The 27061-nt window shown below is 44.3% G+C and overlaps 1 protein-coding gene across 17 annotated transcripts in view; it reads left to right on the top strand.

The window, feature by feature from the left end:
• Positions 1-27061, top strand: part of TENM4 (teneurin transmembrane protein 4) — a 3083677-nt gene that overhangs the window by 2906675 nt on the left and 149941 nt on the right. For all 17 annotated transcript variants that reach the window (XM_073019796.1, XM_073019792.1, XM_073019798.1 and 14 more), the window contains 2 exons: positions 23432-23533; positions 25508-25702. In XM_073019796.1, the coding sequence (XP_072875897.1) occupies positions 23432-23533; positions 25508-25702 (297 nt within the window). The remainder of the gene's footprint in view (positions 1-23431; positions 23534-25507; positions 25703-27061) is intronic.

Here is a 27061-nt window from a genome sequence, read left to right as displayed (position 1 = left end):
GGTTTTTTTTTTTTTTTTTTTTTTTTTTGAGACAGACTCTCATTCTTATTGCCCAGGCTGGAGTGCAACAGCGCAATCTCGGCTGACTGCAAACTCCGCCTCCCAGGTTCAAGCGATTCTCCTGCCCCAGCCTCCCAAGTAGCTGGGATTACAGGCATGCGCCACCACACCTGGCTAATTTTTTGTAGAGACAGAGTTTCACCATGTTGGTGAGGCTATTCTCAAACTCCTGACCTCAGGTGACCCACCCCCCTCAGCCTCCCAAAGTGCTGGGATTACAGCCATGAGCCACCGCACTGCCCCCAGCCCTGAAAGACTTTTTCACTGGTCCAAGATCACACAGCAAGTACAGAGACAAGCCCAGATTTAAATGCACTTCTCTTGTTTCATTCATTCATGTATTTTTGCAAATGTGTTTATTTGGTATGTGTTTCTTTTGCACCTTCTATGTGCCTTGCACTCTGCTCAGGCTGTGGCTGCTGTTGTGAACAAGCAGACAGGGACTCTGCCCTAGTGGATCTTGAAGTCTATCCAGAAAGACATTGATCAGTAATGTGACTGTGATGAGCTACAGAGGAAAAGTATGGGGCCTAGGAATGCACCAACAAGGAGTGCTAAGCTAATTGGAGTAGGGGTCAGGGAAGGTTTATGTTAAGTACAGGACATCAACATCTAAGCTGAGACCTCAAAAAATTGGATAGAGAGAGCTAGGTGAGAAGGGGAGATTGGTTTAAAACAGGGGCCTGAGGATCACCAACATTTTATAGTTAGAGGAAGAGCCAGAAAAGGAGGATGAGGACTAGGGCCTACGGTGGTAGGATTATTGGAAAGCGTGCTGGGGTTTTTTTTGTTTGTTTGATTTTTGTTTGTTTGTTTATTTTTTTGAGACGGAATCTTGCTCTGTCACCAGGCTGGAGTGCAGTGGTGCATTCTTGGCTCACTGCAACCTCTGCCTCCCTGGTTCAAATGATTCTCCTGCCTCAGCCTCCCGAGTAGCTGGGACTACAGGTGTGCACCACCACGCGCAGTTAATTGTTGTATTTTTAGTAGAGACGGGGTTTCACCATGTTGGCCAGGATGGTCTCGATCTCTTGTCCTCGTGATCTGCCCACCTCGGCCTCTCAAAGTGCTGGGATTACAGGGATAAGCCACTATGCTCGGCCAGTATGCTGTTTTTAAAGCTGAGGAAAAAGAGAGCTTCAGCAAAGAGGAGCTAGAGAATCATGTCAAATGCTGCTGAGAGGAGTTTGTGGTTGACTGTTACATGCATCTCCCCTCTGGAGTCCCACTATAATGAGAGTAATGATTTAAAGCAAGCAAGGAGTAAACCCACAAGGACAAACAGAATAAGAGACAAGAGTCAGCAAGAGATGCCAGCAGACTTTTGAAAAAGAGAATGGATGGAGTTAGCAGTGTTGAGATGCGGAATGCTGAGCCCCTGCTGATGGAGGGATCAATTAGAAGCAGAGTCACAGAAAACCGCCAGGTACAGCAAAGGCAGGGGTGAGGCACAGAGCGGGAAACAGGTGGATTCAGAGTCTATGTGACGTCAAAGCAGCAGCAATGAAACCCTTAGGTTTCGTCCCTCATCTCACATGGACAAGCGACTCCCCTCTCCCACCGTAGCAGAGGATTGGAGGCTTGTTCCATAGAGATATCAGCAAGGAGCTTCCAGATTCAGGGAAGGGAGAGTCACCATACCAAAAACAGAGGAAATAAGTATCAACTGAATTTTGAAAATGACATTCTAGACCCCGTTTTTGACAGCCAAATGTATCATGTCTCCTCTGTAAGGAAGGAGATTAGAAAACGAAATCGGTGGGAGGGTGGGGGGACCAAAAGACTCTGGTAGTGCCTTCTGTGGATCCTCCACAAAATGCCTGGGTCCCCACTCCATCATCCTACGATGACAGTCAGTAGTTGACACAGAGTTTTTTGGCATCTCACTCTTAAATATGAACAGAGGATCATCAGACATCTGAGGAAACCTTCCAGCAAGTAAGGAAAGACCAAGACAATTAGGAAAACAAAAGAACTCAAAGGAAACAAAATAATGTAGGAGAAGAACACTTCAAAGAGAAAAAAAACTATAACCTGTCAAGATATGAAAGAAAATATATTACTGTCAGTGTAAAACAAGAACAGATACACAAAAGGGAATAGATTAGAGGAAAGGAGAGCACTCTTGGACATTAAAAACAAGAAAGTTAAAATTCCCATAAATGAGTTGAAAGATAAATGGAAGGGGAGGTGTGCTAAAAATAAACAGAATAAAATAGGTAAGAAAACTAAAGAATCAGTTCAGCTACTCCAAAATCTGACTAATAGGAATAGAGAAATAATACAAGCACATTTCCCATAGCTGAAGGACATGGGATTATGGATTGCAAGTGACGAACCCAGTTAACTTTTTCAAAGTCATTCATCTTCCTGAAAGCTCCCAAAAAGGGAAGAGATTACATGCAAAGAGTTAGGAAGCAGATGCCAATAGACATCACTAGAGAAAAGCCTGAAGATGAGAAAAGCCTTAAGACTTCTGAGGGGAAATTATTCCCAATTTAAAATTCTATACCCAAATTATCAATCAAGTGTAAGAGTAAAAGAAATATAATGTCAGCCACGTAAGGCCTTAAAATCATACCCCCCATTCACCTTTTCTCAGACAGCTGCTGGAAAATGCACTCTGCTGAAATGGTAAAGTAAGCCAAAAAAGGGGGTCCAGGAAGCAAAAGGTTCAATAAAGAAGGAGGTGATAAGAAGTCACAAATGATGGATGCTTAGCAGGCCTAGAAAACAATCTGACCAGACTGTGGCCAGGCAGAGGGCTCCAGCAGCAAGGGCCCCAGGCAAATGACAGCTGTGGGTCAGATAAATGACCTGGTGTGTTTGACCATGCGGGAAAGTCTATTTCAGAGGGATTTTATAGTTCTGTTGGATAATTTGGGTGGCGGTATTAATGGAAACATAGGAAATTAAGCAAAAAATGATGCCTTTCCATTAGATTCTACTGGTCAGAAGTGGTAAATAATGTAATGGACAGAAGTAGTAGACAATATCACACGACAATCAAAAATTGCTGTATAAGCACATTATTTAGATATGTTGAAGTGAATTTTGGAAGAAATAGCAAAGGAGTTGAGAGAATGGCACTCAGGTGTGCAGGTGAAGCAGAAGACTGATTTTTTTATTGTAAACTTTCATAGTACTCTTTGACTTTTTAAACTGTTTACATATATTATTTTGATTTAGGGGGGAAACATTTTAATGCTCAGAGGTCAAGGAAGTAAGGATATTGAAGAATGTGCATTGGAGGCAGTGGTAGGAACTCTAGGAGACCTGTGGGGTTTCTTCTACATCTCCTCACTTAACACCGTGCATTTGGATGGCTTATTTGAGGGCAAGGTCCACACCCAGCATTCCACCCGAATAAGCGTGCATTTATTTCTCTCCAGGAAAAGAGTCTGTGTTTTCTAGGCATTCATTATCTAAAATAATCCGAGTTAAGGATACTGTGGTGATTGGAACATGTCGACAATTTAGCAGCCTTTCCATACACTGTTGTACAGGTTCAGAGGATAATCTCTGGAGCCTGAGTACACAGGTTCAAATTCTTCCACCTGCTCTTACTAGCTACATCACCTTGGGCAGACTTAACAAAGGCAACAAGTTGGTAAATGGATTAATAATAGGCCCAGCCCTTATTATGAGGATTACATGAGTTAACACATGCAAAGTATTCAGAGCAGGCTCCCCACTAAGTGTGCAATAGATGTTAATATTATTTTTATTCCAAATTCCTCTTTCATATTTGCTTTCACACAATTATGAAAGTCACACACTGTTCAAATTTAGATTTTACTTTTTAAAGTCCAACTCTATTAATATGGATAAAAAGCAAAGCAATCAATTCACAAACATATGTATTGGCATTGTGTGTGTGCGTGCATACGCAAAGCACTATGCTGCTCCTGAAAGGGAGACAAAGGCAGTGCAAGTCTGAGGTCCCTGTCCCCTAAGAGCTTCTCACAGCCTGAGAAGACTTAACATTGATAGCATTAAAAACAACAAATAGAGGAGTACTATATGGCACAAGGTGAATTATCAAGGGAATTTTGAGAAAGCCAACTATGAGGGTCACTATAGACTAGGGTGGACCAAGAAGGCACAGAAGGATTTGGACAGGAAGAAAGGAAAGGAAAAGGCACTGAACAAAAATCCAAGATGAGAAGCTGCTTGAAGTGTGGAGGAAACCTGCTGAGACTGGCTGGGAATGAGAGTGGGGTTCTCATCCCGGTTCTGCAGCCACCCAGCTGTGAGACCTTGAGAACATCAGTTATCCTCCCTGAGCCTTAGAAGGATTAATGACACAATGCAATGCACCAGCACTGTGTCTGACTTGCAATAGGCTCTCATATTACTTTGTTTAATTTGTACTTTTAGTCTGAATCCCAAGGCAGGGGCATATTGACTGGCTGGGAGTTCGAATGAGGAAGCTTTCTGGAGGGAGTCAGAGCCCTAGGCCCAGACCTGTGGTTCCAACAGCCTGGTGATTGTCAATCTCAAAAGACTGTTCAGAGAGGAGAAATATTTACAATAGTAGGCACTGTGATTTGCTTAAAATAAAGCTGCTTTGAGCCTTCAGCTCAAACTGTGGGAAGTCTCTTGTCCTTCATTACTGACATCTGTCAGCTGATACCCTTTCCAGCTTCAATTCTGCCACTCCTCCTGTGTGCCAGCCCCGCTGCACTACCTGTAATTCTGAAAACACCTGCCTTTGAAGATAATGTTCTTTCTTTCTAAATATTCCCTGTGCCCTTCTCTGCCTGGGAATATCGGTCCAGTCCCCAAGGTTGAGTGACAATGCCTTCCTCGCCTTCCCTGAGATGTTGCTCCATCATCTGGGCCTAACACATTTGTTACCGCAAGCACTTAGCACATCGTGCATCAGACTGTGAGAGTAGAGGGCAGAGGCTGTGCCCTCGTCATATCACAACTGACCAAGCATTTGCTCTTCAGCTGGCCAGGAGCTGGGAGCTGGGAGCTGGGGCCGTAGAGGGAGTTAGGTCCCACCTTGGTCCTCCAAGCTCGTGTTACAGTAGAGGAAGCAGACATGGAGATAACTAACCCCAGTGCAGTTTTCCTGAGCTGTCATGAAACTTGGGCAGTGTTCTGGGGGAACCAGAGAGGAAAGCAATTAATCCCTTAATTGCCTGCACAAGGCACATAGTAGGTTTTCAGTAACTAGTTGTTTGGGAAACCTGACAGTTTTGGGATCTGCAAGTCATTTCACTTTCTAGGCCTCCACTTTCTCATCTGAAAAATAAGGATAACCATACCTAACTTTTAATGCTGGGGTAAGACTTAAATGAAATAATGTATGAGTTTAATAGGTTTATCACAGTGCCTAGCCCATAGGACTCAATAACAGGTGGTGGTGATGGCTACTATTATTACCTTGTTTCATGTCAAAATTCATCACTTTATTATTAAAAACTTGGACCTGCACTAAAAATCAGAGAGGTTTAGATGGGATGAATGAGAGGTCAAATATTCTAGTACTTATTTGACTTTCAGTGGATGTGTTTGAAAGTATCCCTGCACCAGTCTCTCTCTTAATTTACTGTCCTGGCAGCTGAGTGTGAAGGTTGGGATTTCCCCAGGGTCTGAGAGGAAAGACAGGTTACACTCAGCCATCATTAATTAAAGCTGCTCTCCCCAAGCCTTCGGAAAGTCGGAGCCTGGAAAACCATCAGATGACCCGAGCAGCAGCCACCTCGGGCCAACTGCTCTAGAGGGGATGTGCACCTGCATTCTCCTAAACACTGGTGCACTGCCAGGCATCGGGAGCTCAGCAGGGGGCAGTCTGCTCCCTGGGAGGATGCTGATCTGTTCTTCCTGCTTTCTGTTACATCCCTTAGAAACCTAGAGACCAGCAAGCCTAGCCTCAGCCCTACTTCTCTCTCAGTTTAACAGCAAACAGTGAGCAAGTCTTGGAGGCCTCTACTTTGTGCGCCGTCTACCTTGGGCTGCTTGGTCCAGCTCCTGGCTGTACTGATGGATCAGGCCCAGTCATCAGAACAGCCTCCATGGTCAAGGGCACCACCAAGGTGTCCAGGGTGAGCAGTAATGGAGGAGAGAAGCCAGGCATTGGCCAGTATGATGGGAATTTATAGGAAATGCCCCAGCGGGGGTTCAAGGAATAGGCTAGATCCTTAAAACATCTTTCACAGAAAGAAGGAGTAATGTCTGTAAAATGTTTGTCCATGCCTAGGAGGTATGAGCCAAAAGGAAGAGAGAATTCAGCAGCCCCAATACCTCCATGTGGATACATCCCTGTGTGTTGTGGTGTAGGCAGAAGAAACATAATCTCAGTTGGACTCACCGTGTCTTAATGATATAAGCCAGTACTGTGTGGAGATGGTATTGGAGCATTAATTGCTGTTGTTCCAGGACAAGATCCAGGCTCCTTCTTGTCCTGTTGTCATGAAGTACACGCACCTGCATGCACAGCATGCTAGGAGCCACTGGTGAAGGAGGAGTGAGCTTCGGCCAACCAGGGGACAGCCACCAGAAAGTAACCCACACAGAAGGGTCCACAGGCCCCTATTTCCAGTCTTTTCCTTGCTAATACTATAATCCCTGCTGTGGCCAGGTGCTTTCTTATCACTCCCATTTTCTAGACAAGGAAACTGAGACACAGAGAGATGAAGTGACTTGTTCAAAGTCACAAAGGAGATAGCAGAGTAGAATTAGAACCCCCAGAGTCTCATTCTGAAGCCTGCAATCTGGTGCTCTCTCCCTTATACCACCCAGCCTCTGACTTGGCATGTCCCAATGGTTTTGCTTTGGTTTGTTCTGACTAGGTTTCATTTTACCTACTATTAATGAGACATTTACTTCAGGCCCCACTAAATGCCCCCCATACATTATCTCACTGAGCCCTCCAGCCCCAACATGAAACAGATAAGTGAGGAAACCAGAGCTCAGAGGCACTAAATGGTTTGCCCAAGGTTACCCAACTAGTGAGAGTCAGAGCTGGAAATCACACCCAGGTCTGTCTGATGGCATAGTCCATGCTCTGCCATGGACCAGGGAGTTCAGCTTTGTCAAGTCAAAACATGCCAGAGACAAGATCCACCCCTGAACTGAGGGGCAGTCAGAGACTACACATGGGGAGATAGGGCCCTGCTGGCCACACCTGGGTCACACCCACACGCCAGCCGAGTGGACAAGTAGAAAGAACCAGGGACCTGGGAGGAAGGCTGGCCAGACACAGGGGCTGCAGTCTACTGCTTGAGGGGCCCCTCGGGCTGTCTTCGTCTAGGCTTACAGACAGCTGAGTGTAGGAGCACCAAACCACTTCCAAACCTCCCACTGGGTGGAGAGCAGATGGCCCCACAGGCCACCCTCTCATTGGTCACATTGGTCAGGGAACTGGGGAGACTTCCCCTTTAGGCCAGGCCCAGGCTGGGGCTAACATTTGTATTATAACTTCATACAATGGTGGCTTAAAGTCCTGCTGCTGCCAGAGTCAGAAATGGCCAGAAGGTTCTATAAAGTTTTCACAACAGCAACTATTTCTCAATTCCTTGCAAGATATGTAGCTACCGCTTTTGCCACTGGGCAGCTTCTGCCTAGAGGCTGAGGAAGTGATCTGCCTAGGTGGCTAAAGCAGCTATAAAATATTTAACTTGAACATATAATTACATTACCATGATCTCTAATAGAATTTGGTGTCAAGCAGAAGTCCAACTTGGCCTCTGGCTCAAAGATATAGACCCAAGTTATTATGTTGAGTGTTACCTAGTAGATAAATAAGAAAGAAATACTGTTCAAATCATTGTGCTGCTGACCAACACGCATTATAATTATTGTAAAGAAAAATCCACCAGAGCCTGAGAATTTATCCATCTTGCTAATCAACTTATTGTGTTATATCCTGATAGAAATAATTTAAGTACATAATTCACAGACGCCATCTTGGCAGCTCTTGCTAGAGAAAAGAATTGGGGTCCTGCAAAGTGATATTACTACATGCTCCCCAAATACATGGTTAGTGCTGTTTTGGGAGAAGAGAGGCCAGTGCCGTGTCTAGCTAAATGTAAGAGGCCCAGAGGAAGACAGATCACAGTGAAGCTGCAGGTCTGGAAACAATTTATAAAAAGGGAATTTGAAAATACAGCAATCAGCAAGGAAGTAAGCAGTTCAGGCTCCACAGAAAGAGCCCAGCCTTAAGATTTGAGGCTGAACACACCAAAGGACATGAAACCAACCACAAACTGCCCTTTGTCATTTGATATTTAACAAGTGTTGACTGTACAGCTACTCCAGACAGAACCCTGTGCCAGTCACTGTGGCAGCACAGATAAGAGGGAGAATTGGAAATGGATCCTTCCTCTCAGTGAATTTGCAGTCTACTAGGGGAAAATAGCCATACTCATACATAACTGAATTGCAAAGTAGACAGCAGTAGGTGATAAGTGAAAGATAGAAGTAAATTGCCATCAGGATTCAAATGAGAGCTCTGTCTTGCTAGGAAGAGCCAGGGGGACCTTCACGAAAGAGGTAATATTTAAACTGGGCCTTGGCCGGCGCAGTGGCTCACGCCTATGATCCCAGCACTTTGGGAGGCTGAGGCAGGCAGATCACCTGAGGTCGGGAGTTTGAGACCAGCCTGACCAACATGGAAAAACCCCATCTCTACTAAAAATACAAAATTAACCGGGCATGGTGGCGCATGCCTGTATTCCCAGCTGCTCAGGAGGCTGAGACAGGAGAATCGCTTGAACCTGGGAGGCGGAGGTTGCAGTGAGCCAAGATTGCACGATTGCACTCTAGCCTAAGCAATAAGAGTGAGACTCCATCAAATAAATAAAATAAATAGATAGATAGATAGATAGATAAATAAATAGGCCTTGAAGGTTGGATAGGACTTGGACAAGTGGATAAGGGGGAAAGGAGGATTTTCAGGTAAAGTTATGAGCAGTGGGCTCAGTCAGGGAGGCTGAAAAGGGAGTGTGGGTTCAGTTTGGGGGTGGGGAGTAATTTGGCAGCAGCACAAAGAGGGCATGAGGAAGACCTTGCTTGAAAAGGGCAATCCTTATTGCCCTTTTTAAGAGGATCCTTAAACTCCTGGTTCAGAAATTTGGGCTTTCTCCTCTCCAGTGTTTTCTAAAGTATAGTTCTCAAGATTATTTTAGATTAGACATAGACAGATTCTGTTTCAAAAATTATGTATTTATTTTAGTAAACTGGAAAAATATAGTTAGCTATAGCAAATCATTATTTCATAGTGATATTGAATTTCTATGTTAAATAAAGTTAAGAAAATAAATGAATCAAAAAATGCTAAGTGAGTAATAGGACAGATGGTATGTGAATATGGCAATGGCATAAAAGCAGTACCCAAATAAGTGACTTTTAGAAAACACTGCCCCAGGCCTGGGTGGCATATTCGGATGCCTAGAAACCAGGCAGGTGACATTAGTGCAGGAAGCTACAGAGACGGCCTGTGGCTGATCACAGGGTCTGGGTTTGCCCTAAATGAGAAGAGATTATTCCCATGCTGGATCTTCCAATTTTAAAACTTTTTTTTATATTTAACAAGTGCTAAGTATCAAAATAGATATATTAAAGTGAACATGAAGATTTTTCTTTCATCTCGTTTTTTAAAAATTCTGGCAACTAATTCAAATTTTTGAAAACCCTACGTAAACAGAAGTGTCCATGGGGCTCCTGTTTGTAGTATCTACTCCAGATGATAAGGGACAGTGACCCTATGAAAGGCTGCCCCTTATCATCTAGAGTAGATATCACAAAGGGGCGGGCCTGGAAACAGAAGTCCACTTAGAATGCTGATGCAGCAGTCGCAGCCACAAGTAACAGGGCCTGGATATTTCCATTTTCCAAGTAAAGTCTAAGCCAACATACAAGTTTTTACCTGTAAGTATCTAGGTTATCTTTATATAGTTTTGTGCATTTTCATACCTGACTGTGCTGACTTAAAAGGGAGGAGACGGGCTGGGCATGGTGGCTCACGCCTGTAATCCCAACACTTTGGGAGGCCAAGGAGGGTGGATCACCTAAGGTCAGGAGTTCAAGACCAGCCTGACCAACATGGTGAAACACCATCTCTATTAAATACAAAAAATTAGCCAGGCGTGGTGGCACATGCCTGTAATCCCAGCTACTTGGGAGGCTGAGGCAGGAGAATCTTTTGAACTCTGGAGGCGGAGGTTGCAGTGAGCCAAGATTGTGTCATTGCACTCCAACCTGGGCAACAAGAGCAAAACTCTGTCTCAAAAAAAAAAAAAAAAAAGGGAGGAGGGGGATTTGGTTTTCCATTTGGTTTGTAAGTAGTAGAGAGCTTGGTGACAAGCCTGGATAAGTGATTGGAGAATAATTAGCAGCTCCCCACACCCCACTTCCTCAGAACCTGTTTCTTTTCCTGCATTGTCTGTCATCACAGAATAATTCAACACAAAGTGATGCTCATTAGATGGAACTCTCTAGCCAGCAGCTGAGTTGAGTGTTTTACACTGATTTCTTAAGTAATGTGTCCCAGAGACAGACTTGACATGAAGTTGGCGTTATGATCAGCAGGTCACTGCGTGGGAGCAGCAAAAAGGATTATTCTGGATCTGGCTCTTACTCTTACTTGACCTCCATCTTGCCCAGAACTGCTTTGCATTTCAAAAGGCTGCCTATTCTTTAAGAGCTATTCAAATACTACCTCCTGGAGGACCAAGCCCTCCTCTTTGGAACTGGTCCACAGGCTCTTTTGCATTCTTGGGTAGTTTAGATCTTTCTGCCCCCTCTGGCTTGTTTTTTACAGACTTGTGTGTAAAGTCTGTCTTTCTTCCAGACCAGTGGTTCTCAAAGTGGTTATCTCAGCCCAAGGATATCCTCATCACCAGAGACCCTAACCCAGACCTATTAAATTGGAAACTCTGGTGGGTAGGGCCCGGCAATCCATGTTTTAACAGGCTTTCAGGTGATTGACACAGGATAAAGTTTGAAAATCACAGAGCTTATACAGGAGTAAACTAATATTTCCTGAGTATCTTTTATGTACCAGGTGCATATATATGGTGGTTTTATTTTTCACAACTGTGTAAGGCAAATGGTTTTCTCATTTCACTGATGAGTAAACTGAGACTCAGATACAGTGACTTCTCCAAATCCCACCCTCAGAAGTCACAGAGTTGGAATTCAGACCTAGATTGGTGTGACTCTAAAGGCTAAAGCCTTCCCAGTGCTCCTCAAGAATAAGGACTATGCTTTGGATCCTCCCTTCTGACAGCATTAACACAGGGGAGTCAATAGAGACTTGATCAAATCAATATTTTTGTCCAAGTATGATACAGTTGCAAGTGGCTGGAGCAGCTTTTGATTTTTGAATACCGGTAGCCATGTTTGAAAACCACAGTTTCAGTTAACAAAGCCAAAATAGATACCAGTTGGAATGTACTGGCCCTGGCAGCATCTTCTGCAGTAGTCCTGACTCTATAATTGACTAATCTAGAGGCAAAAGGAATGGGATCAGCATGTGATATAGTTTAGATCTGTGTCCCCATCCAAATTTCATATGGAAATGTAATCCCCCGGTGGCTCACGCTTGTAATCCTAACACTTTGGGAGGCCAAGGTGGGTGAATTGCCTTAGCTCAGGAGTTCGAGACCAGCCTGGGCAACACAGTGAAACCCCATCTCTACTAAAAATACAAAAAATTAGTCAGACTTGGCAGCGTGCGCCCCTAGTCCCAGCTACTTGGGAGGCTGAGACAGAATTGCTTGAACCCAGGAGGCGGAGGTTGCAGTGAGCCAAGATCACGCCACCGCATTCCAGCCTGGGCAACAGAGCGAGACTCCATCTCAAAAAAAAAAAAAAAAAGAGAGAGAAAGAAATACAATCTCCAATGTAGGAGGTGATTAGATCATGGGAGCAGATTTCTGAAAAGGAAGTATGTACTATCCCCCTTGGTACTGTCCTCATGATAGTGAGTTCTCCCAAGATCTGGTCATTTAAAAGCATGTAACGCCTACCTCCCCGCCTCGCTTTTATGCTCTTGCTCGATGTGATATGCCGTCTCCCACTTCGCCTTCCACCACGCCTGAAAGCTTCCAGTGGTCTCCCAGACGCAGATGCTGGTGTTATGCTTCCTGTACAGCCTGCAGAACCATGAGCCATTTAAGCCTGTTTTCTTATAAATTACCCAGTCTCGGGTATTTCTTTATAGCAACATGAGGACAGACTAATACAGCCTGTTTTTATTTTTTTAACCGGATCGGCAGTTGTGGTATGGTAGAAGAATCCCTAAGTTAGGTAGGAGTAGAAATCCGGATTTTAACAGTGGCTCTGTCACTTATTAGCTGCATCAACTTAGGCAAGTATCTGGGCCTTCATGTTCTCATCTACAAAATGGGGAATAACATCTTCCCTTCCTACATACACAGCTATTGTAAGAATGAAATAAAACTGTATGTGGAAATACTTGAAAAACAAAAAGTTCTGCCCTTATCAGCTATCATCAAAGCCTCCAAGCTACGAGGTAGATCCTGGTGAGGTGCCAAGGTAAATTAGTTTTCTCCGTTGCAAGGGGCAAAACACACTCAGGCAATCTCAAGGAAAAGCTGCTGTGGCAGTGAAGTCGTTTCTAAAAGATTCCCATTGTTGGGGACGAAAATAGGCACCGAGAAGCTTCTAGGAATCCAGGCAGCTCAGGGGCCTCTCATTCATGCATTCCCCTCCTCCATGGGCTTCGCTGCTGGTCTTGCTGCAGTGTTCCCGCCTCTTTCCAGGCTTCGGCTCCATTCACAAGCCTTTTCTCCTCACTTAGGACTGCTTCCTCTTCACTTTGGTTCCTCCTTGGCCATAAGGACCTCACCTGCCCGTCTCTTCGTATCACATCCTTTGGCTCCCGCTCCCTAATGCTAAGTTCCCTGGGTACATTTTAGTTCAAATACTAGAGAGCAGGCTCTTATTGACCCGGAACCTCTGCCCAGCCGGCTGAGTCACAGAGCGCCGTTCAGCCTGTGCCTGAGCTTGGCTTGGGTCAGGTGTTCATCCGGGTCCAATCAGCTGTGGGCAGTCGGAACGGGGCGGGGCGTTGTCTCTTCCACCTGGGCCGCCGCTGGGCAGCTCCTAGGCTGGGGCATTGCGCTGGAGCAGCTGTGGTTAAGGGTGGAGGGAGGACGAGGCATTTCCTGGCAGCACTTACCTCTCCTCAGACGGGCCTCGTTCTCTTGAAGAGCGCAGCACTTGGCTGTCTCCCCGGTACTTGGTGTGTGTCTCAGTGGTCTCTCTGGCACCTACTCATGGGGTACCGCTGGGAGACGCAGCAGAACCAGAGCCCACAGTGGCGCACTAGCAGGCTGATCTCGGGCAGCTTGAGTCTCCCCTCAAGGGATGAATGATAATGCGATACTGTTATCTCAGGAACCGCAGGGAGGATTGAAAAGTTAAGGTAGCCCCTGAAATGAGCAAACGTCTCCCCCTCTACCCTCTGCCCGGCCACGAACATGACTTATTTTTCTTAATTTTAACTTACAGTTTGTATTGGTTGAAGTAATAAAATGTAAATCAGCCCTTAGTTCCTATTTATTGTCTATTGTTTTTCTTTTTTTGAAAAAAATTATTTTAAGTTCCAGGGTACATGTGCAGGATATGCAGGTTTGTTACATAGGTAAACGGGTGCCATAGTGGTTCGCTGCACCTATCAACCTGTCATCTAGATATTAAGCCTCACATGCATTAACTATTTATCCTGATACTCTCCCTCCACCCACCCCCCAACAGGCCCCAGTGTGTGTTGTTCACGTTCCTGTACCCATGTGTTCTCATGGAATGTGATGATTCTTTTCTCAGCTTTTTCATCTGTATGTATCATTTTCTAAGCCCTGACAATTCGGGTTAATTCATTAGATCACAGGAGGTTAGACCTGACCAATCACTTAAGCCATCTACTTCACTGGAACACTTCCTGAGCCAGAGTGGATTCTCAGTAAATATTTACTGAATAAGTTTGATAAATTTTGTAGATGAAAAGAAAGGCCCTGAGGAGGAAGGAATTCGGCCATTGTCACTTAACAAGTGGATGGCAGGAGTAGGACTAGAATCCAAGTTTCTTGAGACAGTCCAAGCAAGTTCCTTTACACCATGACTCACAGAGTCCTAAGATTTCAGGCTTGAAAGATGCCATACACTTCATCTTTAATACTCCCTGCAGTATCCCCACTAGTCATTAATTTGCTCTCTTCTTGAATACATCTGCGACTGAAAATATATGACTTTTTAGATCACCTAGGTCATTCGTTTTAGTCATTCAGCTAACAAACATTCATTACCTGCTTCGAGTCAAGGAGGATATTATTTGCTAGAGATCCAGAGATGAGTGACACATTTCCTGCCTTCAAGAAGTTTACAATATTTGGGCAGATACACATAAGCAGAACGTAATCCAACGTAGTAGTATTCAGCTCTGACTCTTAGAAAGTAAGTTCATTCTTCTTTTGAACCAAGTCTATTTCCCAAGGACTATAGTCCTTATTCGCTGGACCTAGGTCAACCTATTAGGACCACAAAACAAAGTCCTTATTTCACCTAATTACCTTTCAGATATTTTTAAACAGATATCATAACCCCCTTAGTAAGGTAAATTTTCAATTCCTTCAAGAATTCTTTATTTGAAATGTAGTTTCAAGTTCTTGTATCTTTCTGGTTGTTCTTCAATGAACATGTTCTAGCTTATCTCATCAGTGTCTTAAGTGTGACTCCCAGATGTGAACTGCTGAACTCCAAATATGGTCTGAGAGTACAATGTGAAATTGAACTTCCTATCACTGTTCATTCTAGGCATTATAATAAAAAAAATAGAGGGAAAGGAAACAGTGTGTTTCTTGGCCACCAATCACCTCTGGAACCTGATTATTGTGGCACCCCCACTTCTCTGACCTCTTTCCTCTGTTTTCCCCTTGTATTCCTGCTTAGTTTATCAATACAATAAATACTGTTGAGTTCTTGGTTTGTGTTTAGCACTCACAAGACTCTTCGGAAAACCAGACATAAAGCCTGTCTTAAAGGAGCTCACAGTCTTATTGGTAAAAGTTGGTTTGTCCCCAAAGAAATAATTAACAAACAACCGAGACTGAATATAATCAAGGAAACAATCTTTCTTCTAGACTCTTCCTTAGACCTGTTTTGTTTTGTTTTGTTTTTTATTATACTTTAAGTTCTAGGGTACATGTACATAATGTGCAGGTTTGTTACATATGTATACTTGTGCCATGTTGGTGTGCTGCACCCAGCAACTCATCAGCACCCAGCAACTCGTCCTTTACATCCGGTATAACTCCCAATGCAATCCCTCCCTTCTACCCTCTCCCCATAATAGGCCCCAGTGTGTGATGTTCCCCTTCCCGAGTCCAAGTGTTCTCATTGTTCAGTTCCCACCTATGAGTGAGAACATGCGGTGTTTGGTTTTCTGTTCTTGCGATAGTTTGCTGAGAATGATGGTTTCCAGCTGCATCCATGTCCCTACAAAGGACACAAACTCATCCTTTTTTATGGCTGCATAGTATTCCATGGTGTATATGTGCCACATTTTCTTAATCCAGTCTGTCACTGATGGACATTTGGGTTGATTCCAAGTCTTTGCTATTGTGAATAGTGCCACAATAAACATACGTGTGCATGTGTCTTTATAGCAGCATGATTTATAATCCTTTGGGTATATACCCAGTAATGGGATGGCTGGGTCATATGGTACTTCTAGTTCTAGATCCTTGAGGAATCGCCATACTGTTTTCCATAATGGTTGAACTAGTTTACAATCCCACCAACAGTGTAAAAGTATTCCTATTTCTCCACATCCTCTCCAGCACCTGTTGTTTCCTGACTTTTTAATGATCACCATTCTAACTGGTGTGAGATGGTATCTCATTGTGGTTTTGATTTGCATTTCTCTGATGGCCAGTGGTGATGAGCATTTTTTCATGTGTCTGTTGGCTGTATGAATGTCTTCTTTTGAGAAATGTCTGTTCATATCCCTTGCCCACTTTTTGATGGGGTTGTTTTTTTCTTGTAAATTTGTTTGAGTTCTTTGTAGGTTCTGGATATTAGCCCTTTGTCAGATTAGTAGATTGCAAAAATGTTCTCCCATTCTGTAGGTTGCCTATTCACTCTGATGGTAGTTTCTTTTGCTGTGCAGAAGCTCTTTAGTTTAATTAGATCCCATTTGTCAATTTTAGCTTTTGTTGCCGTTGCTTTTGGTGTTTTAGACATGAAGTCCTTGCCCATGACTATGTCCTGAATGGTACTACCTAGGTTTTCTTCTAGGGTTTTTATGGTATTAGGTCTAACATTTAAGTCTCTAATCCATCTTGAATTAATTTTCGTATAAGGAGGTTTTAATAGTGTTTGGTAGACTTCTGGATATGACTGAAAACAGATCTTTCAATTCAATGTCGGCACAGAACTGGCTTCAAGCCCCATCTGTCAAGGGCTTTGTCAAATTTTTGTCATTGCATTGACCTAGACTGTTGCAGACTGAAGTCCTTTGAATTCCATCATCTGCAAAGAAAGCTGGAGCACCTATAGGGACCGACACCTCACAGGCCATGGAACAGCTTTCCAGCACCTGGCACCTGCCCAGTGCCAATCTAGAGTGCACTGGGAGAAAACTTCTTTCAGATGTTGGCATGAGCCTGCCTGTGTTTGCGCTTCTGGGAGACAAGTTTAATTTGCTTTCACAGTGCTTTCCCCCAGGAGAAAATTTACCCAAACGCCCTGCCTTCTTCACATTCAGAAGCATTGCTTGTTTGCTTTCCAGTTTTTACCATGGGGAGTTTCCATGTGTCTTGTGTGTGTATGTGTGTGTGTTCACCCCCTGGAAACCCACATTTCCTTGTTTGGATTCATTAGACCAAGTCAGCGTGTTGTTTTAATTCATAAACGGAAGGCATGTGTGACCCTTCCTTAAAACCAAAATGCCAGCTCTGCCAGGTCCTGGCCCAACCTCTTTACATGCATAGCATCACCCTATTTGGTCTTCAAAATAACTCTCTGAGATGTGTATTACCATTGACCCCATTTCACAGATGAGGAAACTAATGTATAGAGATGGCTTGTCCAAAGGCACCTAGCTGGAAAGAGTTCCAGAGCTCATACTTTGGTCCAGGCCAAATGCTGCAAACTTTGGCTGCATATAGGACAGGTTCACATACCAGATTTTCCCCTATCAGCTGTGTGACCTTGAGAAGGTGACTTCATCTCCCATTCTCTATCTGAGACTGTAAAATGGTGACATAAGTACCTAGGTCTCATAATTCTTATAAAGATTAAGTTAGAATATATGATATGCTTTTCACAGTTCCACTTGAGGGAATGAGAGGATCTCTCTTGGACTCTTCCTTCAGCCTTGAGTTGTTGTGGAATTAAATCCCAGCTATGCTATCTAGTTTGTTTCCATTTCTTCATTTTGGTTGCTAATAATAAATCCAATCTTTCTATTTCAGGAACAAAGGGGATGTTATAGGTGTAACCTAAAGTATAAATGTCTCCAGAGAAGCCAGAAGGAGTCAGAAGGTAGATCTCTGGCAGTGGGTAAACCTTGGTACTTCAACCAGGTGTTCCCAAAGAGTTCCTGACAACCACTTTTACGATTTAAGGAGACAACAAAAACAGAAGGAGATATTAGTAGTAAATGCAGGTTTCTATCAGCCTGGACATATCACAAGGGAACAAAACATACAGGAGCTTCTGGGAGGGAGGGAAAAGTGTGGGGTGAGCAGAAAGGAGAGAATGAGAATGTCGAGTGGGCCTTGACCTCGTTCACAAAGCTGGTTCCTTCTGTCTTTGATGCTGGAGTCCAGCATCTAGCTTGCATGTCCACAGAGGTTTGCCTACTCAGAGCAAGGCAAGAGGCAGGTATGCCCATGCTGTGATGAGCTGACAGAGGAGAAAAGCTGCCTTTCCTTTTCTGGTATTACTGCCCCTGTGAGACAGTTAAGGAGGCAATTGCGCTGTCTAGGTAGTTCTCCTAACAGGATTTTCTTCTGTGGTCTCTCCTTGTTTCCTACGAAATGAGGCCTCAGGATTTTAGAAAGGAAAACCAGAAGGATGCAAATGAGGGCAGACTTTCCTCGACATCAACCCTGGACTCAGGAGAACTTAGTTATCAGCTGTGATCATCTTTCACCTTGACATAGCAGCGCTAATGACTTGTTTCTGAAAACAAATCAGGAATAGTGAACAGTCAAAACGGGCACCGCAGTGGGTTCCCTGAGGCCTCTGTGGGTTCCTGACTCCCATGTCTCCACTGGGAAGGAGCACTGTTGTCTTTTCTTCCTTCTTCAGTTGCCCCTTTGTATTTCAAGCAATATCTTGTTCAACATCCAAAGAACACTCCCACTCACAACACATGTCCAGAGAATGAGCTAAGGAAACACTTAAACTCTGCATTCCAATACAGATGAAAGGAAAAACAAGTTGCTGAAAATCAGATTTTTTACCAGGGCCCACTGCTGTGATAGAAAAACAAGCTGGGGGAAAGGCCCCTGTTTTCCAACATGCCATATACCCAATTATGAAAGTCAGTTATTCATAGGCTGCTGAATTTTTAATTTGGATCCAGGAAGATCTAAAGGCACACCTTCTGCTAAATGAAGGCAGCTGCATTGTGAACATGAGCAAAGCAGGAGAGACTGTGGGAGAAGAAACTCAGCAAACACTGATTGGGAACATCCACAGTACTTACGCATTAAAGTTCACACTTTTCCCAAGCCAAAGAATGTAACTTCTGCCCTAGATTGTAGCACAGACATACCTGGTCAGTAGAGACTCATTATTTGTGGGATCCTAACTGAACCTCAAGTTGCTGAAATCTCTCCAAGTGGAAGATAAATATATGCATAAGCATTTTATCAAAAGAAAACATTCTCTGTGTATCTCCTTTCCATTTCCTTGTTGCTATCTTAAAATTATTTCATGTCTCCTAAAACTTCTGCCTTCTCACACCAGTAGCCTGGGGCAAGTTTTGTAGCAAACAGGCTTCTATGCTGTCAGGTTTAGCAACCAACACTACACTCAGTCACAGAAAATATGCTTTCTTCCCTTTCTCACTATGAAGGCTTTTTAGCAGATGATAAACAGGATGTATCTCACAGACTTGGGAAATCAGAATCTAACAAAGTATGTAACACTTATCTGTAGTTGATCCTGTTAAAAATGCAGCTTATATTTATAGTAATTTTATTAGGAGATATACTTTATACCATTGGGTCTGAGAAGGATTGAACCATAGAAATTTAGATCTGGGAGGGATTTCCGAGCTCATCTAGTGGAATTCTTTCAGGGGTAGAAACAAATATTTATTGAGACCCTCCTCTGAATTGAATACCAGGGAAAATACATAAATGAATAAACTCAATTTCTATCCTCAAGGAGTTCACAGTCAACAATAAAGCCTATATGGTATTTTAATAACGGTGAGGGGAAAAGAGTTCTGGAAGTAACTTAGCCTGTTTAAGATGTCCAGGCCTGGCCGGGCGCGGTGGCTCACGCCTGTAATCCCAGCACTTTGGGAGGCCGAGGCGGGCGGATCACGAGGTCAGGAGATCGAGACCATCCTGGCTAACACGGTGAAACCCCGTCTCTACTAAAAATGCAAAAAAAATTAGCCGGGCGAGGTGGCGGGCGCCTGTAGTCCCGGCTACCCGGGAGGCTGAGGCAGGAGAATGGCGTGAACCCAGGAGGCGGAGCTTGCAGTGAGCCGAGATCGCGCCACTGCACTCCAGCCTGGGGGACTGAGCCAGACTCCGTCTCAAAAAAAAAAAAAAAAAAAAAAAAAGATGTCCAGGCCTTTCCAAGGAGGTGGCATTTGAACTAGATTTGAAAGAAGGAGTAGAAGTTGCCAGGCAGGAACATATGGGAGGAGCAAGTGCAATAATGAGAAAACAGGTACAGAAAGGTCATGTGACATGGCCAAGCGTTCACAACCACTCAGTAGCAGGACAAGACCTGGAAACCAGGCCGTCTGCCTTTCTGTTCTGTACTCCTTCTGCAGCCCTGCAGGCAGGACTGTCTCTCCGATTGTACAATTAGCCCAGTAGCTTAAAATGGAAATTATCTTGCCTTAGACTACTCAAAATTTTCATTTTTTAAAAGAATATTCCAAATGAAACTTCCTAAATTGTTCTTTCTAAAAACAGTGTTTAGGAATCCACTACTGACTTGAAGGTCTTGGGAATATGGATTCTTCCAAGTAAAGCCAGTGGAGAATAGAGATCTCAGGTCCCCAGCCTAAGCCTTGCTCTACCGGGACCCAGACCATTTTGCCCTGAAATGAGGTCACATGTTGGATTAGACCTTCTTGTTCTTAACTCTGTGTTAATATGAAACACTGCTTGTGTTAGCAGAGACAACACTGAGTGAGTGGAATTGCCCACTCACAAAAGGAGCCACACATTTGGACCATTTTTCCAAACTTTAAAAATAGTTCTTAAGTTGATACTGGAAGACCTTGAAGAAGGACATTTCTTGAAAATGCACCATGCTATAAATGCTGCCGCCTCCACCTATATATCACCAAGCCATTTTTCAAGCCCACACTCTCTGAGAAGCCTTCCCTCTGCTAATTTTGCCCCATTCCAGCTGCCACTGTACTACCCTTAAGTGCTATGCTGCATTTAAGTTTTGATGCCCTTGTCTAGATGCCTTTTCTCCACACTTGATCTCTTAATTAATTATAGACTCAGAATTTTAGAACAGGAAGCAGTTGCAGGGAATCATCTCCACCATTGCCTTCATTTCACGTATCAGGAAGGTGAGGCCCAGAGAGGGGAAGGAAGTTGCTTTAGGTCACGGATCATGGTACTAAAAGAGTAGACCCCAAAACGAGGTTTTCTTACCTCCAGGCAGAACTTTTTCTATGCCTCATTCAACAGTTGACTTATTATTTTGTTCTCCCAATTAAGCTGCAAATTTCCTATAGGCAAGCCTTGTATCTAATGTAGTAACATTTCATTTAACAGAGGCCTAGATCTTGGCTTCATGACTTATAGTTGTGAGCTAAGACAACAGACTGAATCCTTAACTCTGCCTGCCTAACTGACATTTTCCTTTACTTTCAAATCTGACTCTACTGGTTCCCTCTGAGACCTCGGGCAAGTCACTGCCCTTCCTCTGAGTCTCAGTTTCCTTCTCTACCGAATGAGATCATTGGGCTGGATGTCTCTAGGATCCCTCCAAACTCTGAAAGTTATAGAATTCTCTATCCTACAAATAGATCCTTTGCTGCCTTCAGGATGGGCTTCACTGTCCCACTGTTTCATCCAGTGAACCCATAGCTAGAGTCACCTCAAAAGTAGAGGCAGGGAAGTTCCCATGAGGGGGTACCCCAAACTATCCCAAGATAGGACTGGTTGGGATTGCAAAGAAAGAAGCACTAAAAGCCAGGGTGATCAGTCCAAAGTGTTTATTAGGGGAACTTACAGAGTGCTGTAGCAATTCTCGTGCAGACAGCAAGAGAAAGGGATGTTCTACCTAGGTATCTCCACAGCAAGGTGCCCAGGGTATGGAGTTTGTATGGGGATTTAAGGAGTTTGGCTCAAGGCCAGGGCTAGTTTCTTTACTGTTTTGGGAAACAACCTAAACACCTTTTTCAGTACCTGAGAATGTTCAAGGCTTCAGCGTGGACTCCAGCCTGCAGAAGAGTTGCAAATGGCTATGTCGGTCACAGAGCGGTCAAGGCCTGCGTTTCTCGATCAGGACACAAACATTAGGGGATCCCATACCATAGATATGCCTTGTTCATTTCCCTGGATTCTGCTGTGGAATAAGTTCCTTCAAGACCCAGATAGCATAGTGTCCTGCAGCGAGGCCAGGCGTGGAGCCCGAAGGCTCGGGTTCTAGTCTTTGCAGTGTTACCTCTTTGATAAAGTATCTGTAGCCTTTCACAGGTCACTTCATTTCTCTCAGCCACCGGTTTTTTGTTGTTGTTGTTGTGTGTGTGTGTGTGTGTGTGTGTGTTTTAAGTAAAATAGGAATAACAATATGTGCTTGTCAGATTTGGTGACAGTGAAATAAGATAAATTTTGTGGAAATACATGGCACGAAGAAGGCATTTAGCACATAGTTGCTTCTGTGCTTCATTCCACATCCAACATTATTGAGAAATGAGCTGTTCCAAATAAACATGCATTCCAGATAATAGGTTTACCAACAGGAGCTACAAAACAGTGCCTGACTTTTGATTAAAATCTTTCTGAAATTGATTCCATATTTTCTTGACCTGTCACACAGAGCATGTACCAAATGTATTAGGAGGAGTTAGAGAAAGGAACATCTCTGCAAAAGGGGGGCATGACAGACAGCGTGTCTGGGGTTGTAAGTAATGCAGAGGGAGTAGGAAAGAAACCTTTTTTTTTTTTTTTTTTTTTTTGAGACACAGTCTTACTATGTTGCCCAGTCTGGGGTGTAATAGCACAATCTCGGCTCACTGCAACCTCCGCCTCCCAGGTTCAAGTGATTCTGCCACCTCATCCTCCTGAGTAGCTGGGATTACAGATATATGCCACCATGCCAGGCTAATTTTTGTATTTTTAGTAGAGATGGGGATTCACCATGTTGGCCAGGCTGGTCTCGAATTCCTGACCTCAAGTAATCCACCTGCCTCAGCCTCCCAAAGTGCTAGGATTACAGGCATGAGCCACTATACCCAGCCAAAAAAGAAAATTTCTTTGCCTCTGGAAAGAGCTTGGATTTTTTGCAATTCAGCAAATGGGGAGCCCTTGAAGTGTTTTAAGAAGGAGAGTGATAGAATAAGATTTGTTTCAAAGAAATCACTTAGGCTGCTGGGTGGTGAACACATCAGGGTGAGCAGCAAGGGGAAGGTTGAAAGGCCTGCCTCAGGCTGGTGTAGTGGCTGCAGTGAGAGACGGTGGGGGACCTACATGGATATATGAAAAGTCAGAGGTGGGAAAAGACAGATTTGTAAATGCTCAGTAGCTTTATGTAAAAACAAAGTAATGAAATATCAGTCCATTCTGAGAAAAGCATAAATTACAAAAAGTATAAAGAAGGCTATAAGAATCACCCAATAACACACCATCCAGACAAAACCACTGTTCACAGGTTAAACTGTTTTCTCTCAGTGTTTTTAGCTGAAGAATCTCTAATGTGTTTGTAGATACAAATTTGATTTATAAAAATTTGGTTCAGGCAGACATTTTCCAGAACACTTCTGATAATGTCAGTTGAGCTGTGCTTCCATAAGAGTAAAAGTAACAGAATTTTAACTCCATTCATTCCTTTCAGTGACGGGGCCACAATAGCTCAAATATGTGGGACTTGGTTAACCTAAGGCTTGATTCCTGGGCTCTGTATTTGGGTAAGGAAATTTGTTTTCAACTCTTCTTCTCTTTTCTCCCCCCAGAGTCGGTGGATAACTGCCCCAGCAACTGCTATGGCAATGGTGACTGTATCTCTGGGACCTGCCACTGCTTCCTGGGTTTCCTGGGCCCCGACTGTGGCAGAGGTGAGAACTCTGCATTGGAGCTCTGGATTTCTGCTTCCCAGACCCCTCAGGCAGCTCACTTCTACTTCTCAGAGCAAGTGTAGAATCCAGCCCACCTTCTGATGCCCGCGAGAAGGGTTTCCAAGGGCCATTCTCCAGAAGCCCTTGAAGGGAGGTGTGCAGGCAGAGCCATAACCTTGTCAGCCACTGTTATCCATATGTGGATGATTGGGGAGGTCAGGAAAGGAGGGTGAATTCACCGTGGGGTGGTCACAGTGAAGTTGGTGTCTGTTGCTGGGGCAGGTGCAGTGCAGTGGGGGTTCTTTTAAAAGTTGATTTCCTCTTATAGGAATGATCATCCCTGGCCATGCATCTTTGAAGTTTATCTTCATGCTAGTGTGATGTCTCTCTGGCCTGTAAATGAGGAGCCTGAGGACTGCTCCGTTGCTACCTTCTAACAGCACAGGCAGAATCGGCCAAGACCCCAAGGGGAGGGACTGAGGAGGCCAGGCCACTTTTTTCTACATAGGACCCTAATGGTGCCTGATATTTAGACACAGTCAGTGCCCATGATAAACATTGTGGAGATAATCTAAAAGGCTGCCCACGATCTATCCCGTACTTATGGCCATCACTTCTGTCCTGGAATAATTAACAAGGAAAATGTCAAGGAGATCTGCAATCCTGAGAATTTGGCACTCCCCTGGGAAACTAACATGGCCCCTACTTTTGTTTTTTACCTTTTCCCTTATTCAGTAGCCATTTGCTTCGTGTCTTTTTAGGGATTGGTGCTGTGCTAGGCAAGACCCAATCCTGGGAGCTCTGAGTCTGGTCTCAGAGACAGACAAGTAAATAGACAACTGCAAAGCAGTACAATAATAAGAGAAATACACTCTAACACAGTTAAATGCAGGGAGCTTCTATCAGAGTAGAAGGGAGGAGCAGTCTGAGAGTAGAAGGGATGATTTCAGGGAATTCTTCCCAAATGAGGGTGACACTACACCCGAGCCCTGAGGCTTGAGAAATTGTTCGTAAGTAGAAGACAGAGATGGTTTTCCAGGCTGCGTGAACTACACCCTTCAAGTACTATGCCATGAGAGTCTGTTTATTCTTCCTGATGTGAGATAGACTCAGTTTGAGGCAGCAAAGCTAGCAGCCCCAAGGAAACACAGTGATTACCTGCTGAGTGGTTTCAAAAGGAAAGAAGCCAGGTGGGGGCCAGGGAAACGTGGTACAGAGAGAGATGAGTCATTCCTTCTGACAAGAATTACCGTCTCGTCCCGTATGCACTTAAAGTTAAGAGTCATGTGTAAAAAAGCCTTATTGGATCTTGATAAGACTGGTAAGTACTTATAGCACAATGCAGTATAATTTATTTTTATATAGTATCCTTCATAGAGAAGATCACAAAACCCTTTACGCTAAGAGGCAGAATGAAAAGATAATACTTTAAAGAGCCAAGTTGGGCTCTGCTCTCCTCTTAAGGGGACAGTGGTGTATGGGGCTGGAGTGGAGGCCTGAAAGGCAAGGGAAGCTGAGATTTGCTGGGTTAAAGAGGACAGTAAGTGGCGCTGCAGATGAGGTGTGGGGAAGTGCAAGTGGAGTGTTATTAGAGGAGAGCGCTGGAGGAGGGATTCAGGGCAGGCAGGAGGCCCAGCCACTGGCTTTTCCAGTAAGATGGAGTAACAGACTGAAGCTTCCTGTCTGAGGTTCCCGGCAGCCACTGTACCCCATCAGCAATATGAAGGGGATGGGGTTAAGTGGATACCTACCCTGCCAGGCCCTGCACTGTGCACCATCACCTACAAATCTAGATGTGTTTAAAATGGAAAGAAATAAAGCAAGAGAAGAAGACAGATGGGCACACATGGGTGTTTGTGGCAACATAATTGAGGCTACTGGTCAAGTCAGGCAGGACAAGAGGAGGAAGGGACAAAGGCAGTTGGGGTGTGCTGGACATTGATTCATGCCAGACTTCCGGTGCTATCTCCCCAGCTTCCTGCCCCGTGCTCTGTAGCGGAAATGGCCAGTACATGAAGGGCAGATGCCTGTGCCACAGTGGCTGGAAAGGCGCCGAGTGTGATGTGCCCACCAACCAGTGTATTGATGTGGCCTGCAGCAACCATGGCACCTGCATCATGGGCACCTGCATCTGCAATCCTGGCTACAAGGGCGAGAGCTGTGAGGAAGGTAAGACTTGCAGTTGGCAGCTCCAGCCAACTGAAATAGAGGCTGGCACATAGTGCCAAGAGGGTGACCAGGGAGCAAGGGAAGCCTCCTGAGCCATTCTGTGACCCCATCTCCCCAAGCCAGGAGCCCACCCGCCAGCGACAATAACTCATCTAAAGGAAGAAGTCAAACACATCGGAGTCCTGGTCAGTGAAGGGGAGAAGCGTCATGTGTCGAGCACTTACCATATACAAGGCTGTGCTAGAAGCCTCGTGTCATGTAATTTGAACCTTAATTAGGGAGGAGTAGTCATCTCTACTTTATAGTTGGGGATTCTGAGACTCAGAGGGTTGAATAACTTGCCCAAGGACACATGGCTAGTAGATGGCAGAGCTGGGTTTGAGCCCAGTCGTTCTGGCTCCGTAGTCCAAGTTCTTTTCACTCCCCTCTAGGCTCATCTGCTCATTTTTAATCTCCATTTCTGAAGTGTGATTCTATTATAAGCCTCCAAACTCTGCCCTCTTTCACCACACTCGTGTGTGTGTGTGTGTGTGTGTGTGTGTGTGTGTGTTCATGTGTATGGCTCTGCAGTGCCCATGAGCATGCCTCTCTCCTTTATAAAATAAATATATGGTTGTGTAGATTGAGGCTAGAAAAGTGAACTGTTGATTTAACATTAACATCTGTTCTTTACTAGAAAATCCGACCAGGTGAAATAAATGAAAATTTCTATTTCACAAATGAAGAAACTGAGGCCCAGGGAGGGGCAGCGATTTGCCCAGGGTCATAGAACTGACTAATGGCAGAACTGGGATTCAGCCCAGGTCTCACTTCAAATCCAGGACTCTTCCTTCTTGACTGCATGGTGTTTCCAGCTGAGAGGAAGAGCCTTGTTCGCAAGCAATGTAAAGTAGCTGTTAAAAGTGCACACTCTGGAATCAGATATAGGTTTGCATCCTGGCCCTGCCACTAACTAGCCTCAGTTCCCTTGTCTATAAAATGGGAATGCCTTCCTCTGAGGGCCATTGTGAAGATTGAATTAAATGACCCATGTAAAGCACTTAGCTCAGTGTCTGACACATAGTAAACGCTCCATAAATGTGAGCTCTTATGTTATTAGTATTATTCTGGGGACAATTGAAGCACATTTCCTGTTTCGCCCCAGTCACTTCATCCAAGGTCTTTTGAAATGGTTGGAATTTCCCGTTTGAAACGGATGGATGACGCTGTGCGCCTGTCATTACCTCCCATTCTCTGCCATCTAGCACCCTGGCACCTTCCCCAGTGGGTGGAAGAGGCTCCAAGGAGAGCCGATCTTCTAAACCATTTACTGCTTAACAGAGAGCCCCTCCCAGGCATCATTTGCTCTAAAAATAAAAC

This window comes from Chlorocebus sabaeus, chromosome 1 (genome assembly GCF_047675955.1).
Source record: "Chlorocebus sabaeus isolate Y175 chromosome 1, mChlSab1.0.hap1, whole genome shotgun sequence".
In the NCBI taxonomy this organism is placed as follows: Eukaryota; Metazoa; Chordata; class Mammalia; order Primates; family Cercopithecidae; genus Chlorocebus; species Chlorocebus sabaeus.
The sequence above is the reverse complement of the archived record's forward strand: the minus strand, read 5'-3'. Positions and strand labels throughout refer to the sequence as shown.